Below are 18,743 nucleotides of genomic sequence, written 5' to 3'. Positions count from 1 at the left end.
GCTAGCCACCTAGAACGTGGCAATTACTACAAGTTAGAATGCAAAAAAAAAATAATGTTGTCTTCTCGTCTCTCATTAGGATTGTGAACGATAGGCAAAATTCCCCAAAAAAGTGCAGTTCCCCTCGAACTAAATACAATTTTCAAGCAAGAGCTACAAGGAGCACTTAGAGACAATGTGCCCCACAATGTTTGAAAAGATCTGAATTATCTGTTTTAAAGCAGACCTTCCTGACTCACTCTGCACAGAAAATTACCATCCATTGTTTAAAAAATGCCTGGAAACGTCTACAGAATGACACAGGCCAGACGCAAATAGAACAATGTTAATGTTTTCTTCTATATCTAATAATTAAAATAATTTTACTCTCAGAGAAGTGCATTTCCACACTTGTATCCTGCTGTGCTGCACAGAAAGAATGCGTTAATGTATTTTTATGTTTTTATCGCATTAAAAGACAAAAAATATATGCCACTTATATGTGGTCTATTGCCTTATATAGGCTTCAGACAAAATTTTAAATACAAACCCCGTTTCCATATGAGTTGGGAAATTGTGCTAGATGTAAATATAAATGGAATACAATGATTTGCAAGTCATTTTCAACCCATATTCAGTTGAAAATGCTACAAAGACAATATATTTGATGTTCACACTGATAAAAAAAATTTTTTTTGCAAATAATCATTAATTTTAGAATTTGATGCCAGCAACACGGGACAAAAAAGTTGGGAAAGGTGGCAATAAATACTGATAAAGTTGAGGAATGCTCATCAAACTTATCATCCCACAGGTGAACAGGCAAATTGGGAACTGGTGGGTGCTATGATTGGGTATAAAAGTAGATTCCATGAAATGCTCAGTCATTCACAAACAAAGATGGGGCGAGGGTCACCACTTTGTCAACAAATACGTGAGCAAATTGTTGAACAGTTTAAGAAAAACCTTTCTCAACCAACTATTGCAAGGAATTTAGGGATTTCACCATCCACGGTCCGTAATATCATCAAAGGGTTCAGAGAATCTGGAGAAATCACTGCACGTAAGCAGCTATGCCCGTGACCTTCAATCCCTCAGGCTGTACTGCATCAACAAGCGACATCAGTGTGTAAAGGATATCACCACATGGGCTCAGGAACACTTCAGAAACCCACTGTCAGTAACTACAGTTGGTCGCTACATCTGTAAGAGCAAGTTAAAACTCTCCTATGCAAGGCGAAAACCGTTTATCAACAACACCCAGAAACGCCGTCGGCTTCGCTGGGCCTGAGCTCATCTAAGATACAAAGTGGAAAAGTGTTCTGTGGTCTGACAAGTCCACATTTCAAATTGTTTTTGGATGATGGTATGGGGGTGTATTAGTGCCCAAGACATGGGTAACTTACACATCTGTGAAGGCGCCATTAATGCTGAAAGGTACATAGAGGTTTTGGAGCAACATATGTTGCCATCCAAGCAACGTTATCATGGACGCCCCTGCTTATTTCAGCAAGACAATGCCAAGCCACGTGTTACATCAACGTGGTTTCATAGTAAAAGAGTGTGGGTACTAGACTGGCCTGCCTGTAGTCCAGACCTGTCTCCCATTGAAAATGTGTGGCGCATTATGAAGCCTAAAATACCACAACGGAGACCCCCGGACTGTTGAATAACTTAAGCTGTACATCAAGCAAGAATGGGAAATAATTCCACCTGAGAAGCTTAAAAATGTGTCTCTTTAGTTCCCAAACGTTTATTGAGTGTTGTTAAAAGGAAAGGCCATGTAACACAGTGGTGAACATTCCCTTTCCCAACTACTTTGGCACATGTTGCAGCCATGAAATTCTAAGTTAATTATTTTTTGCAAATAATTCCGTTTATATTTACATCTAACACAATTTCCCAACTCATATGGAATCTGGGTTTGTATATGTTGGTACATAAGGAGGCCTGTGGTGATTGTCTTCCTCACGGTAGACAGCTTGGTGAAAAAAACGTTTGAGTGTTTTTGTGCAGTTTGGGCGCTCTCATTGTAAAAGTATGACCCCTGATGTACATCACGTCAATCTGAGCTTTATTGATGAAAAGAAAACACACACAAAGTTGCATTGTTAGCTGTTTCTCTCATTGCAGAGATCAGTCTGTCAATACTCAATCAATACACTGTACACATTCCAGATAAGTCATTTACAAACAAAACACTCAAAAATGAGCACACAGAAAACAAAGGGCACCAAGTGCAAGTTACTTATATGCAATCCGCAGTGTGTTTAGACTTATGGGAGAATGTAAAATGTATATTTGTCTACCGGTAGTGTGGCAAAGTCACAGGCTAAACTACAAAGCGTCGTCAGTAGGAAAATTGCAGAGTGAGTCATACTAGTGAGCTGAGTTTCACCATCCAACAGTAAACACTTCCATTGGCTATGCTCACTGTATCAAAACCCAGCTATTGTCCTTTTTTTTAACCTTGTACAACACTTATGTACGGTTTACATAGAAAGTGCTTAGTCTATTGTCCAGCATGTGGTCCTCAATCCTGTCATGTCTGTGTGATAATGAATAATGATAAATGGGTTGTACTTGTATAGCGCTTTTCTACCTTCAAGGTACTCAAAGCGCTTTGACACTACTTCCACATTTACCCATTCACACACACATTCACACACTGATGGAGGGAGCTGCCATGCAAGGCGCTAACCAGCATCCATCAGGAGCAAGGGTGAAGTGTCTTGCTCAGGACACAACAGACATGACGAGGTTGGTACTAGGTGGGGATTGAACCAGGGACCCTCGGGTCGCGCACGGCCATTCTTCCACTGCGCCACGCCGTCCCTTGATCATGTTTTGTTTTGGTTATGTTCAGGTTTGGTTTTTGGACTCTTTGTGCACTCTTGTTTGTTTTGTCACCATAGCAACATTATTAGTTTTCACCTGTCCTCATGTCACGCACCTGTCTCACGCTTTGCACTCGCGCACCTGTCACTAATCATGTCACTACTATTTAAGCCTGTCTTTTTCTGTTGATCGTCCTGGTGACATTATCCTTTCTACCTCTGCTACCCATGAGATTCCTGTTTACTATAGTTCATGCTTCATGCCATGCCACAGTAAGTGTTTTTGTTTCATGTTCATAGTTAATTGCCTTTGTGCTAGCCTTTTGTTTCATTAGTCAAGTTTGTTCTCCGCCATTGTGCGCGCCTTTTGTTTGCTTCCTTTTTGTAGTTTGTTAGTGTAAAAATAAACATGTCCTTACCCTCACGCCTTGCCCGCGCCAACTTTCCTTTGCATTCCGAGAAAACACAACACCCCAAGGTCCACGTATTGACAATTTCTTGTCAGCCTTAAGAACAGTAAGGATTTATTAAAAGCTGAGACTCTTAAAATACTGTACGCTTTTGTACTACTGAGAACACACAAACTTAAAATAAGTCTAGATTTTATAGTGGAGCGCTTCATCAATCGTGTTTTGAGCAAAATGGTGACCGTACTATAACCTGACTCTCGCCAGATCCTTGTAGTTCGCTGAGCTCCACACAAGGATCTGGGCCCAAAGGCATTGCAAACTCCTTGAAGATAACAAAAAATAATGAACCAAATCAGGATCGCCGGGCGGGATTTTATAGATGTGACGTGGCGCCGAAGCAACTGTTTGATTCAAACAACAATGGCGGCACGCAGCCTTTGCTGCGTCGTGTGCTGACATTGATTCTGCTATTGCAACTGTTTTGTCAAATCTATCGAATATTAATTATTAAAAAAATGAACAAAGAACGGTTTTGAAGGCATTTATTGGTGGCAAGGATGTTTTGGGTCTTTTCCGAGCGTCGCTCTCATCAGCGTCACGGGTTGATTTCGATGTGAGTGGTTGAAGTAGCACATCATTCAAGATAACGGACATGTGGTTTATCCAATCACAAACAATTTTTTTTTTACAAGGCCCCGTCTTCTGAAATTCATCTCCTATTGAGAACTCCCAGATCCTTGTGTGGAGCTCAGCGAACTACAAGGATCTGGCGAGAGTCGGGTTAACCGTACTATGGGTCGGGGATGAGATTCTGCCCCAAGCGGAGGTGTTCAACTACCTTGACTTTTGTTCACGAATGAGGTAAGAATGGATCGTGAGATCGACAGGTGTATCGGTGTAATGTCTCCAGTGATGCAGACTGTGCCTGGGGAACTGAACTGGAAGGCAAAGCTCTTAATTTACCTGTCGATTTACGTTCCTATCCTCAACTATAGTCCTGAGCCTGGAATTAAAGAGGAGCAGCACGGTAGAACAGGGGTTAATGCATGTGCCTCACGATACGAAGGTCCTGAGAAGTCCTGAGTTCAAACCCGGGCTTGGGATCTTTCTGTGTGGAGTTTGCATATTCTCCCCGTGACTCCGGCTTCCTCCCACCACCAAAAACATCCACCTGGGGATAGATTGATTAACAACACTAAATTGGCCCTAGTGTGTGAATGTGAGTGTGAATGTTGCCTGTCTATCTGTGTTGGCCCTGCGATGAGGTGGCGACTTGTCCAGGGTGTACCCCGCCTTCCGCCCGAATGCAGCTGAGATGGGCTCCAGCTGCAAGTGGTAGAAAATGGATGGATGGATGAATAGATATAAAGAGGATGACATACAAGTTTTAGAAGCTGAATAGTAAACAGATCCAGTTTCAGTGAAACACGCATCATGTACCAGTGTTGCCAAGTACAAGAAATACAAACTTCGAAGATAATAAAACAATCACTTACTGTACAATGTCTGCTTTCACTCGGATGCCGACTGATGGGATGTTTATACATTCCCTTTTAAATGGAGAATTAATCATAATCCACCTAGTGGTAAAATTATATATTTGTTTTAAATGGTCAGCAGACAAACGTGTCTTTCTCGCATTGTCTAAGTTGAATGTCAAAGTTGACCAACTTCTCAGTTCATGGCTACAACCTTTTTATCATTCAGGTGAGAGACATGATTTATAATCTAGATTTACCTTTCACCAGCTCAGTATGTCAATAGCTGCATAAACTTGATAGCTTTCGGTGATCATGACGCCACTAAAAATAGTTTGTCTGCGTTATACCGCTTATAATAACAATGTCGCTAATACTTGGTTAATATTCAGGTCAACTGATATAAATGGATTACTGTTGACGCTTTTGGGATGTCTTTTTAGAGGGCTTTATGGGCAGAATTGTGTACTCCCATTAGCTTCATTGTTAGCCACCTCATACTTGCTGTATATTACAAATTACAATACAGAAAAAACATATGTGTTCTTCTCTTGCATAAGGACTGTGAATGATAGGCAAGATTCCAAAAATAAGTGCAGTTCCTTTTAACAGGGATATGTGCTGAACTGAGATTATTGTACACCCGTAATGGTAACTTGTGTTTTAAATGTTTAAATTGCTTCCAAAAAGGTCAAATGATGAATGTGCACCTAATGAGTGACATTGGCAACAGAAGAGCGGGGTAACGTTATGCGACAGCACTCCTGCAATTGAAGTGCATACTGGTACTAGATGGAAAACAATATGAAAGTACTTTTCAGTCCACATAAAAGTGTTTCACACTTTGTCCACTTTTCAGGGATTGAAGAGAATGTTAGAACATATTAATTACAATCCCTAAATGCCAGGGGTATTTAGGGGTTACTGGGATTAAATATAGAGTTCTGATTAAATCCATGTCCTTCAAGAAATATGGAATATTTTAGTAAACTGATGATGCCTTCATAAATGAGTAGTGGACTGAACTTGATCAAAGGCACACAATAAATGGACTATATTATTAGCAGAGGTGGGACCAAGTCATTGTTTTGCAAGTCACAAGTAAGTCTCAAGTCTTTGCCCTCAAGTCCGAGTCAAGTCCCGAGTCAAGACAGGCAAGCCCCGAGTCAAGTCCAAAGTCAAGACTGGAAAGTCTCAAGTCAAGTCCTAAGTCCTGCATTTTGAGTTTCGAGTCCTTTCAAGTCCTTTTAACCACAGACTAATATATTAACACAGATTGTGTATGCTTTTCAAACGCTGTATTTATTTATTAAAACAAGTGCATTTTAAATTGCAGGAAAGAAAATTGTGCTGACATTGCACTTTATAATAGCACTATTAACCAGTCATTTTAAACATTAACTCATTCCTTTACAGAACAAACACATTGAAAAATAAAGTGCAAATGTACTTATTTGTACAAAAGTGTTAACATTGAAAAAACATGACATATACGTGAACATAACAAAAAAGTTGTACTTTTTATATGTCAGGGCCCTATGCTGCATTGCATTTGCAAAAGACCAAATTAGCCAAGAGTCTGTCAGTCATTTGTGCACGATGGGGGCGTAGTATGATGCCACCATGGCTGAAAACTCGCTCCACTGGAGCACTGGAGGCAGGCACTGCCAAGACTCTCATGGCCACTCGGAACAGTGAAGGAAGAGTCTTCATGTTCAATGCCCAGAACAAAAGGGGAGAGAGAGTTGTTTTGGGTTGGTGCACTACTTGTAAGTGTATCTTGTGTATTTTTTATGTTGATTTAATTAAAAAAAGAGGAAAAAAAAAAATTATTTCTTGTGCGGCCCGATACCAATCGATCCACGGACCAGTACCGGGCCGCGGCCCGGTGGTTGGGGACCACTGAGGTAAACAACCAACAGTATGTCAGAAAGCTAGCTAAAACGGTACACATATTCATAATATAGTATACATTTTAACTGACCTTTATTTTACTATTTTTGTCTTTTTTAGGTGGCTAAAATACGCGGTGCTGCTGACCGCCGTCTAACGTTACGTGTGATATATTGACTAACGTAACCCTGCTTAAAAAAAATCACTGAACAAAAAGTATGAATAAGGTAGTGAACTGCAACAGATTCCCGTGTTTGCAATAACGTTATAACGTTAGCAGTGAGTTTACAGCCTCACTGATTTAACTACACAGCAAATAAAAGTCACGTTACTTAGCCAATAAACGTTATCTTACATTCAAAACTTACCGTTCTTTGTGCAACTTCAAATGCCGGACGAAGTTGGAAGTTGTTGCCTCTCCATCAGTAATTTTCGAATCGCATGTGTTGCATACTGCAAACCGTTTTGTGTTGACCACCTCGTAATTTTTATACCCAAACAAAATTATTTTAGGTATCATTTTTTGTTCACTGGCGTGTGGTTTGGACATGTCTTCTTCGTTGGTTGTCCTGCAATTTGATTGGATGAATGCTGTGTGATGAAAACAAAGTAGATCTAATTTGATTGGCTGTTGTACTGAGACCACACCAGCTGACACACGCAACGCTGATAGACAAGTACACAATGAAAAATACGGAGCGCTCCCGAATAACTTTTTCATCTTTGGGTTTTGGGGAAAGTAGCAAGTCATGTCAAGTCATGTCAATTCAAAAGGCTCAAGTCCAAGTGAAGTCACTAGTCATTGATGTTAAAGTCGAGTTGCAAGTCTTTTTACATTTTGTCAAGTCGAGTCTAAAGTCATCAAATTCATGACTCGAGTCTGACTCGAGTCCAAGTCATGTGACTCGAGTCCACACCTCTGATTATTAGTGCACTGATGTCAAAGGAACATTGCTAATCACACAACAGTTTGGTCATTTTTTGTTGGCAGACTGCATTTGACTTTCTGAATGTTGTGTGTCAAACATTTCTTTTACCTTCCTTTTCCAAGCAAAGGTGCTCTTCGGTAACATACTGAAAAAGGTGCAAACATTTATAGACTAAAGTGCAGCAGTGCGAATGCAAAAAGAAATGGCCCTACAAACACTGGTGCCTCCTCTGCATGTGCTTATCTTTCCTTTTTTGCTATCTATAGAACTTTTTGAGCACATATCCACATACACATCCGTTGTTCTAGTTTTCTCTCAGGCAACTTTAAAGTGAGAAGCTACAATGACAAAACTTGCTCAGACGTAGAAAAAGTGAAGACTCTTACGGAACTTCTGACTGTTGTTTTTTTCCCTACCACTGTTTACCTGTCAATCACAAACGGCAAAGTCCCGCCTTCACCTTGCACTCAGCCCTCAGAGCTTTCACTTCAGACAGATTCAGGAGAGGGCATGTTTGAGTCTGTCAGATAGTTTCAGAATTGTGATCACTGGATATAATAAGAATAGCATGTGTCATTGCCATGGCAACTACAGGTAGGTGATACTGCTAATCTTGGCGTCGGTCAAGTAACTACAGATCCAGTATTGTTGGTATCGATCATTTTTACTTGAAAATATTCAAGATCAAGGAAGAATGTTGTGATTTTGCCTATTAACTTTTTTCTTATCAGGTGTTGCCATCGCGAGGTATTGGTATTAATGGGTTTTGGCAAAATTTTTACACTGGATTATGTCCTACCTGACCCAACCCTGGCCATGAATCAAACCCATGCCTTCTGCCATAAAAGGCTAAGGTGTGTGCCATTACAGCATCATGATTAATTGTGTGATAAATAAAAATAAAACACATAAGGATAAAAAAATAAAGCAAATCAAGCATTACTTGTGTGATTTTGTAATTTTTTAATAATCCAACAATAAAGCAGTATAATCACAGATTTAGGTTTAGATTTTAGGCAAACAAAACATGTTTTTATAACTTCAAAAACTATTTTATTTGTTGATAATTATCCAATGATAAAGCAGTATAAACACGCACCCACAAAAACAATCTGATGTATGCTGTCCAGTGTAATGATGAATGCACTGATTCATATATTGGGGAAACAAAACAACCATTAAGCCAATGCATGGCACAGTATAGACGGCGCAAACTCTTCAGGCAAAAACTCAGCTGTCTACCTGCACCTCAGGGAGAAACAGCACACCTTTGAGAAAACAAAAATTTACAGATTCTGGACAGGGAGGACTGATGGTACAAAAGAGGAGTGAGGGTAGCCATGTACGACAAGGTTGAAAAAAACATAATTGAACAGAGAATGTGGTCTGCGATACCACCTGTCTCCCACATAAAACTGTTCTTTCAACCCGTTTTGCCTCCCATCCGAGTAGGCTTCATCATTCCATGCTCATAGACTTAGATTGTTCAGATCTAGTCTAACGGCTGGTGCCAAAACCACAAATATTTATACTCAAATACCAGGAGGGTGGGCCTGGGCAAGGATGGTTTCACCCCATCGTAGTGACAAAAAACAACTGTTGAGATGCAAACAAGCAATCCCTGTCAATGCCAACGACAGTCGTCGAAGTGTTATTTCCCCTCGTTGGCATTGAGGTATTGTGTGGCAAAACGATCGCTGTGGATCGACTACTACCAGTCCAAAATAGTCGGAATCACCCACATTTGCAAATCCATTTATTCGTAAACAAATGGCACAAATAGCATTCTGGTCACTTTCTGTGACCAGAGTGTTTCTAACTCCTGTTATCTGTTGGAGGTTAAATTGCAGAGTATTTTAGGAATGGTTGAAAGGACAGTGTTGTATATGGGAAACAGGTGGTGTCGCAGACCCCCTCCTCTCTTCAGGGATGTTTTTTCAACCTTGACATATATGGCTTTCCTCACTCGTACCATCGGTCCTCCCTGTCCAGAATCTGAACATTTTTATTCTCAAAGGAGTGCTGTTTCTCCCTGAGGTGCAGGTAGACAGCGGAGTCTTGGCCTGAAGGGTTCGTCCGTGAGTGCTGTGCCATATGTCGTCTTAGTGGTGGTTGTTTTGTTTCCCCAATGTATGAATCAGTGCTTTCATCATTATACTGGATAGCATACACCAGATTGTTTTTGTGGGTATGGAGTGTCCGGTCTTTAGGAGTCTCTGTCTCAGGGTGTTGCCTGGTTTGAAATGTACTGGGTTGTTGTGTTGGTTAAAATTCTTCTGAGTTTCTCAGATAGACCTGATACATGGAATGAAAATATGTTTGCCTCTGTCACCTCTTTCCTCCTCATCCACTCTGTTCTTGTTTCTTCTGGAACTAGATTGCACTTTTCACAAACGACCAGCTGAGGTAACCACAGGTTTTCAGGGCTTCCCTCAAATGCTTATGCTCTTTATCTTTGGCCACTGGGCTGATCAGCTCTGGGTTGTAGGGTTATGATAACGGCCAGTTTGTGTTGCAGTGGGTGGTTTGAGTCAATAAGTAGGCATTGATCGGTATGTGTGGGTTTTTGGTAAACCTCGACATGGAGGCCTCTGTTTTCTCCAATGCAGACATCACAGTCAGAAAAAGGCAACTTGCTGTCTTTGACATCCTCATGTGTGAACCTGATGTTCATGTCCACGGAGTTAATGTGCCTGGTGAAGGCTTGCACTTCTTGGCTTCTTTTTTTTTTTTTTTTGGCATCTGATTTTCATCCACGCATGAGCCACATATATGTACCAATGACTTGGTGCTGTTTCCTTAAAAGAGCTCAGCGCTTTCTTTTCCATGTTTTCCATGTAAATGTTTGCTACTCTTGGGGATACATGTGATCCCATGGCACAACCATGTTCTGTAAGTACTCAATGATTCTCCTCTTGTACCCACTTGAGGGGTCCCTTTTAAATATTTCATATGTGTTGGAGTCTTTGAGGAGTGTAAGCAACTGTTTTTTGGTAGTCAGTTGTTGAGAATTACTGTGCATCTCCCCTTATCAGCTGGCAGGATTGTGGTGTTTTCATCCTTACTCAATGATACTGCTTTCCTCTTCTCAAATAAAAGGTTTGGGGTGGGGGCTTTGCATTAGAAAGTGCTGCTGTCACTTTCAGCCGAATTTGCTCCCCTTTGGTTTCTGTTAGGTTGTTTTTCCTAATGGCTGATTCTGTTGCTGTGATCAAATCAACTGTAGAAACCTGCTATGGAGTCATGGCAAAGTTCAACCCTTTCAACAATATATTTTTTTCTGGTTGTGTAAGATTTCTGCTGGCCAAATTCTTTACCCATCTATTGTGTGATTCATTATCAGTTGAGTTCCCACTGTTTTGCCTCCAAATGAATGCTTCTAAGACAAACCATACAGTCCAGTTGCGATCGAGTGAATGCCCTGAGATTACAATGACCTGGACGAATGAGAACATCCATAGACATGTCCTTTCAACCATTCCTAAAAGACTCTGCAATTTAGCCTTCAACCAATAACAGGAGTTTGAAACATTCTGGTCACAGATGCTCCTTTGGTGTCATTTGTTACAAATGAATAGAATGCTAACGTGTGGGATTCCTAATATTTTGAGCTGATAGTGGTCGATCCACAGCGGTCATTCTGCCACACAATACCTCAATGCTAACAAGGGTAAATTCTACCTTAACGACTGTCATTGGCAGTGACAGTCGGATTGGTTGTTTGCATCGAAACAGTTGTGTTTCTGACTACAACAGGGTGGAATCATCCTTGCCCAGGCACAACCTCCAGTTTTTGGAGAAAAATATCTGGAGTTTTGGCGCCAGTCGCTAGCCTAGATCTGACCAATCAAAGTCTATGAGCATGAACTGATGAAGCCTACTTGGATGAGAAGCAAAACATACTCAAAGACAAACCAAACAGTCCAGATGCGAATGATTGAATGCCCTAAGAATCTTAGTTTTTTATTTTTGATAAAAAAATAATAATCATTTTGGCCATAGTCTTGCAGCCCTAATTTGGATCGATCCGCCCACCCCTCATGGCATCCTCCTAACAGATTTTTGTGTAGTGCTTTGCAAAACTTTGCAGCACACTGGATATGTCAAATAATATTTAATTCAAAGCAGGATGTTTTCATGCCAAAAGTGCTGCAAAGCAAACAAAGATGACACTTTCTAAGCTGACTACCAGAATGCTTAGTTTAAAGTCAACTGAAGGATAATCGAAACATTTATAATCTTACTGGCAGAAAGGCTTTTGGTGAAAAATGACAAAGGCTTGTAATCTTGCATTCATAAATTGCATAAATTGTTTTCTCAGTGAAATAACATCAGGAAATGTGTTCACTGTTTACTGTCACTGAGAAGGGGAAACTGTTTCATAGATTTCCAATAACTATTAAACAGATAAGCATTAAAACCATAAATTATATTTGCAGTGGAAATTCAATAACTGATCAGCCTTCTTTTACACAACTGACAACAAATTGTAAAACGTTCAGTTGTTGCCTGGAGTGATGAATAAATAATCCATAAGAGTAGAAACAATATGGAGGAATAGAAGATGGAAGAGAACTTGTACTTCTGGTTGAAAGCACTAAACAGAAGGAAATACCGTAGACGTTCACCCCGCAGCACCTGCAGCGAGTGAACTTGTCCAAAACATGGCGCCATAGCACAAACAATTACACACCTTTTCAGTGTCTGGTAAAAACATGTTTTTTAATTTAAAACATTATGGCAGTAAGCAAAGAAAAATCTGTAAATTAGCCGCACCGTTCTATAAGCTTCAGGTTTCAAAGCGTTGGGAAAAAAGTTGCGGCTTATAGTCCGGAATTTACGGTATGTGTGACCTCTTTATCTATTTATCTTCTTTCTTTCTGTCCACAGTCCAAAGCCACGCTGAATAAGATCTGCCTGGAACAAAGCAGCCCGATTTTGAATAAAAGTCAAGTAAAGGGTGGAGGCGGAGGTGGGGGCGGGGCTACATACGTGTTTAAGGTAAGAAAAGGTCCTGATATAGAAAAATGTAATCACTCTTAGTCTATTTTTTAATTCTAGCAGTAAACAGAGTTATGGGCATTTTAGTCGGCTGTTGGGAACAGCAATGAACACCGTCAATGATTGTGAAATAATAATGAATAAATGACGCAGGTGGACAACGGGCTCCACGTACCCCTCATCATTGCTGCTGGTGGAGGCGGCCGAGGTTACAGCAGCCGATCAGAGAGCCAGCTGGAACAGATGGACTATGAGCTCAGTCAACCGGGTCGCAATGGGAAGTCACATGCTGCAGGTATGGTACTTTAGGCACAATCCAGTAAAAGATCCTCATGCCCGGTTTTGAATGACAATGTTGAATATCAACGTCCCATATTTTATGGTTCTAGTTTGCAGTAGTGCAGAACTGCATTGCCTCGTACTGAGAGCTGTATCAAAACCAACTGTATACAACCATTTAAAATGTCCAAATGCTTCTGGACATAACAGTATATTTTGTTTACATTGCTTAGTTAAAAAATGAGATACACTTCCCGGAATTGTGTCCTAAGGTTACACCAGGATGTGTATACCATGTCCTGACTGTGTACAAGTGTACAGTAGCAAAGGGATTCATATGGCCCCATTCCTGGATAGATCTCGCATGAGAGGAAGGTGGGTGGTGCATCATTTTGCAATGAAGTCTGCTGAAAATGATGGAAAGCGCCACTCTACATAACAACTGACGATGTAGTCAAAGATGGAATTGCCACAAAACACAGATAAGATATTCATCACTCTACTGCCATTTGGTGGCTGAAGTGGATAGTGCACCCATCCCCCCCAAATCGTCATGTTCACATCGGTCAGGTAAACCGCGCCAAATGGGGCCATATGAGTCCTCTTCCTACTGTAGTCAACATGTATAGTCCCTTTCTGTGTCTCAGTGGTTACTGATAGTTTGTTCACGTCCTTAAATTTAGATATGGAAATTCAAGATAAGATCTGGGTAAGGATAATAAGGATCAGAACTCACCTACATAGTCTTCTTTGGATTTAGACAGGTGAAGTAAAACACAGCCGCGACGTGGAAGTACTTCATCACATCCTGGGTAATTCCTCTAAATTAGAACTGGGCTTTTAGAAGGGGTGTGGGAAAAAATCGATTCGAATTCTAATCGCGATTCTCACGTTGTGCGTTTTTATTATTTTCTTTTTTCTTTTTCTTTTTTTTCTTTTTCTTTTTTTTTTAATTAATCAATCCAACAAAACAATACACAGCAATACCATAGCAATGCAATCCAATTCCAAAACCAAACCCGACCCTGAAACACTCAGAACTGCAACAACAGAGCAATTGAGAGGAGACACAAACACGACACAGAACAAACCAAAAGTAGTGAAACAAAAATGAATATTATCAACAACAGTATCAATATTAGTTACAATTTCAACATAGCAGTGATTAAAAATCCCTCATTGATATTATCAATAGACATTTATAAAAAAATTTAAAAAAGAACAATAGTGTCACAGTGGCTTACACTTGCATCGCATCTCATAAGCTTGACAACACACTGTGTCCAATATTTTCACAAAGATAAAATAAGTCATATTTTTGGTTCATTTAATAGTTAAAACAAATTTACATTATTGCAATCAGTTGATAAAACATTGTTCTTTACAATTATAAAAGCTACTACTCTGCTTGCATGTCAGCAGACTGGGGTACATCCTGCTGAAATCCTATGTATTGAATGAATAGAGAATCCTTTTGAATCAGGAAAATATCGTTTTTGAATCGAGAATCGCATTGAATCGAAAAAAATCGAATTTTGAATCGAATCGTGACCCCAAGAATCGATATTGAATCGAATCGTGGGACAACCAAAGATTCGCAGCCCTAGCTTTTAGTGTTAAAACCACGAGTGTGCATGTTTTTCTGCAAAACCTTTGTCAAGAAATTGCAGCTACGATCATTAAATGTGATGTTAGCATTCCGTGTTTTTAGCAATGCGTGTCCTGTGTTGTCATTCCACATTGCTCAATGTCGAATATCAAGTGCAGCCTCTCGACATCCGCGTAAAGGTTGCAAACTTTAATTACTCCTTTATTACCAAAGGGTTGAAAAAAAAAAAAAAATAGAGTTAAGTGTGACAACCTTGTTCTCCCCTAATAATAAAGTTAATAAAACTTATATGTATTTATTTGTAGCTTATTTAGTCAGTGAACATATACCTACATCATGGCAAAGTGAAATTTCTCTGAATATTTTAAAAACCTCAAGCTTTTGAGATTCTCTTGTCCTCCCTCACACACACACACACACACACACACACACACACACACACACAAAACTCTGACTCACTGTGCATTACTTTATAATATTTAACATACTGTATCTTGCATCTGATGACAGGTGGAGGTGGAGGATGGAATGACGGCACTCCTGTCAGTCAGGGTGGCAGACCTCTGCTGCTGGGAGGGCAGGGAGGACAGGCCTGTCAAAAATTCTGGCAGACACGAGGCGGCTTTGGAGGGGGTGGCGGTGGATGTATGGCAGGAGGTGGTGGTGGAGGCTACAGAGGTCAGTTAAAGAGACTTTACATCCTGGTATATTACTGTGCATTTTCCATTCAAACAGAATGTATCTTATTCCTGCCAATTGTAAAACATGAAAATATTCCATCCATCCATCCATTTTTCTACCGCTTGTCCCGTTCGGGGTCGCGGGGGTTGCTGGAGCCTATCTCAGCTGCATTCGGGCGGAAGGCGGTGTACACCCTGGACAAGTCGCCACCTCATCGCAGGGCCAACACAGATAGACAGACAACATTCACACTCACATTCACACACTAGGGCCAATTTAGTGTTGCCAATCAACCTATAACATGAAAATATTGTTTTGTGTAATTGTGCAGCTTAACCACCAGATGGCGCCAGAAAATCATGAGCATAATTATTAGAGCTTTGATGAGCGTAAATGAGTTAAACTGCCATTAAACTGCTGAAATTCAATAAAAATCAACTCAGAGAGTTACATATTACATGGCATACATACCAGTATATAAAAGATTTGTGTGAACACAATAAACTTAACCAAGTCCCACCTACTTTTGCTCTCATTCTAGCTCAGCAAACACTGTATAAAAAGTATTTTTTGTCCACATGTCTACTGCATCAAAATCAATGTTTTCCTAATGACCTTTTGAAGGCTGTAATTACCCAACCTCAAATATTTCCCTCTGCAACTTATTTTTTAGAAATATGGCTTAGTTTTCATTTTACAAACCCTGTTACCATATGAGTTGGGAAATTGTGTTAGATGTAAATACAAACGGAATACAATGATTTGCAAATGATTTTCAACCCATATTCAATTGAATATGCTACAAAGACAACATATTTGATGTTCAAACTCATAAACATTTTTTTTTTGCAAATAATCATTAACTTTAGAATTTGATGCCAGCAACACGTGACAAAGAAGTTGGGAAAGGTGGCAATAAATACTGATAAAGTTGAGGAATGCTCATCAAACACTTATTTGGAACATTCCACAGGTGAACAGGCAAATTGGGAACAGGTGGGTGCCATGATTGGGTATAAAAGTAGATTCCATGAAATGCTCAGTCATTCACAAACAAGGATGGGGCGAGGGTCACCACTTTGTCAACAAATGCGTGAGCAAATTGTTGAACAGTTTAAGAAAAACCTTTCTCAACCAGCATTGCAAGGAATTTAGGGATTTCACCATCTACGGTCCGTAATATCATCAAAGGGTTCAGAGAATCTGGAGAAATCACTGCACGTGAGCAGCTAAGCCCGTGACCTTCGATCCCTCAGGCTGTACTGCATCAACAAGCGACATCAGTGTGTAAAGGATATCACCACATGACCTCAGGAACACTTCAGAAACCCACTGTCAGTAACTACAGTTGGTCGCTACATCTGTAAGTGCAAGTTAAAATTCTCCTATGCAAGGCGGAAACCGTTTATCAACAACACCCAGAAACGCTGTCGGCTTCGCTGGGCCTGAGCTCATCTAAGATGAACTGATACAAAGTGGAAAAGTGTTCTGTGGTCTGACGAGTCCACATTTCAAATTGTTTTTGGAAACTGTGGACGTTGTGTCCTCCGGACCAAAGAGGAAAAGAACCATCCGGATTGTTATAGGCGCAAAGTTGAAAAGCCAGCATCTGTGATGGTATGGGGGTGTATTAATGCCCAAGACATGGGTAACTTACACATCTGTGAAGGCGCCATTAATGCTGAAAGGTACATAGAGGTTTTGGAGCAACATATGTTGCCATCCAAGCAACGTTACCATGGACGCCCCTGCTTATTTTAGCAAGACAATACCAAGCCACGTGTTACATCAACATGGCTTCATAGTAAAAGAGTACTAGACTGGCCTGCCTGTAGTCCAGACCTGTCTCCCATTAAAATGTGTGGCGCATTATGAAGCCTAAAATACCACAACGGAGACCCCCGGACTGTTGAACAACTTAAGCTGTACATCAAGCAAGAATGGAAAAGAATTCCACCTGAGAAGCTTAAAAAATGTGTCTCCTCAGTTCCCAAACGTTTACTGAGTGTTGTTAAAAGGAAAGGCCATGAAACACAGTGGTGAACATGCCCTTTCCCAACTACTTTGGCACGTGTTGCAGCCATGAAATTCTAAGTTAATTATTATTTGCAAAAAAAAAAAGTGTATGTGTTTGAACATCAAATATCTTGTCTTTGTAGTGCATTCAATTGAATATGGGTTGAAAAGGATTTGCAAATCATTGTATTTTGTTTATATTTACATCTAACACAATTTCCCAACTCATATGGAAACGGGGTTTGTATAAAAAAGTATTTTTTTACAAAAAAGCCCATTAAACATAAAAAAAACGAAAATAATGAAACCATTTCATCAGTAGATAGATATGATGTTGTTAAATTATTTCAATCTAAAGAAAAAATAAAACACTTATTTCAATGCTGACTTTTTGTTGCGTTCGTGTCGCATAGCCGCGAGGGTCGTGTTTCCCAGGATGCAAAAAACAAAAAGGAAGCCGTGTGAAGGTAAGAAAAGTCTATTTTACTCCTTAAGCAAGGTGACAAAGTTGAAAAACAAAGGAGACCGTGCCGCTTAAAAAGGCACACGTGAAAGCTAAAGCTTTACTTGTCACAACGGGAGAAAAACAAACACAAGCTGACACATGAGGCGAACAATGGTTCGGCGCCCATTAAAGGTATAAATAGGCGGTATGATTAGCTTTGAAACAGGTGGAAACACTAATCATTAACTGGCGACAGGTGTGAGGGAAGGCGCTCGGGAAGGGGAAACCAAAATAAGAGAGCAAGAATATGACCTAACGCTAACAAAGGTAGAATTAAAACCAAATTACAAAAGTAGACATGAGCTGACGTTACAGGCCATGACACCTTTATGAGCAGGTCTCTCCTGGGTCCTAAGAGTTAGTGTATATAGTCAATCTTGAGGTTGCAGATGGGTTACCTTGAAAAAGCTTTCATGAAAAAACTTGTAGCATTATTAATAACTTTATTATTACTAGTTATTACTACCACAAATGCATTACTTGTTAAATGTGTTTTCAGGCGGTAACACCTCATTAAACGACAACCCAAAACACGACGGTGATGATGGTACTTCCCTCTTCGGTCCAGCAGGAGAGCCCTACCTCTACCCTCTCAAAGGTAATGGTAAAATATTTCACAATGCATTCAAATAAAGGCGCATTTCTAAATTACCTTTTGTGTCAAAAATTTTGGAGAAATGTGTTTTGGCGCAACTGCAGCCTTTTTTAGATGAAAATAGCACTTTAGATCCATTTCGGTCTGGATACAAAGCTTTGCACAGTACTGAATCTGCACTTCTAAAGGTTTTTAATGATTTGCTTTTAATGTCTGATTCTGGCAGCTCTGCCATTTTAGTGCTTTGAGATCTTACAGCTGCCTTTGACACAGTCGACCACACAATTCTTTTAGATCGCCTGAGAAACTGTGTGGGTGCCAGGGGGACTGCATTAGAGTGGTTCAGATCCTACCTGTCAGAAAGGTCCTTCTCCGTCAGGCTGGGGGACGCCACCTCTTCTTCTGCTCCGCTTTACTGTGGTGTCCCCCAGGGATCTATTCTAGGCCCCATCCTGTTTGCGCTATATCTCCTCCCGATTGGAGAGATTTTTAAGAAGCATGGAGTGTCTTATCACTTTTATGCAGACGACT

The 18,743-nt window shown here is 40.3% G+C and overlaps 2 protein-coding genes across 6 annotated transcripts in view; both read left to right on the top strand.

The window, feature by feature from the left end:
• The window catches only part of alk (ALK receptor tyrosine kinase), a 946,171-nt gene that overhangs the window by 835,611 nt on the left and 91,817 nt on the right, over window positions 1-18,743 (top strand). For all 3 annotated transcript variants that reach the window (XM_061968449.1, XM_061968451.1, XM_061968450.1), the window contains 4 exons: window positions 12,417-12,527; window positions 12,681-12,822; window positions 14,926-15,093; window positions 18,117-18,215. In XM_061968449.1, the coding sequence (XP_061824433.1) occupies window positions 12,417-12,527; window positions 12,681-12,822; window positions 14,926-15,093; window positions 18,117-18,215 (520 nt within the window). The remainder of the gene's footprint in view (window positions 1-12,416; window positions 12,528-12,680; window positions 12,823-14,925; window positions 15,094-18,116; window positions 18,216-18,743) is intronic.
• LOC140678985 (uncharacterized) overlaps window positions 1-18,743 on the top strand; it is a 119,059-nt gene that overhangs the window by 50,464 nt on the left and 49,852 nt on the right. The gene's annotated exons all lie outside the window — the stretch shown is intronic.

This window comes from Nerophis lumbriciformis, linkage group LG08 (genome assembly GCF_033978685.3).
Source record: "Nerophis lumbriciformis linkage group LG08, RoL_Nlum_v2.1, whole genome shotgun sequence".
Taxonomy (NCBI): domain Eukaryota; kingdom Metazoa; phylum Chordata; class Actinopteri; order Syngnathiformes; family Syngnathidae; genus Nerophis; species Nerophis lumbriciformis.
This window is presented reverse-complemented; position numbering and strand designations above follow the sequence as displayed.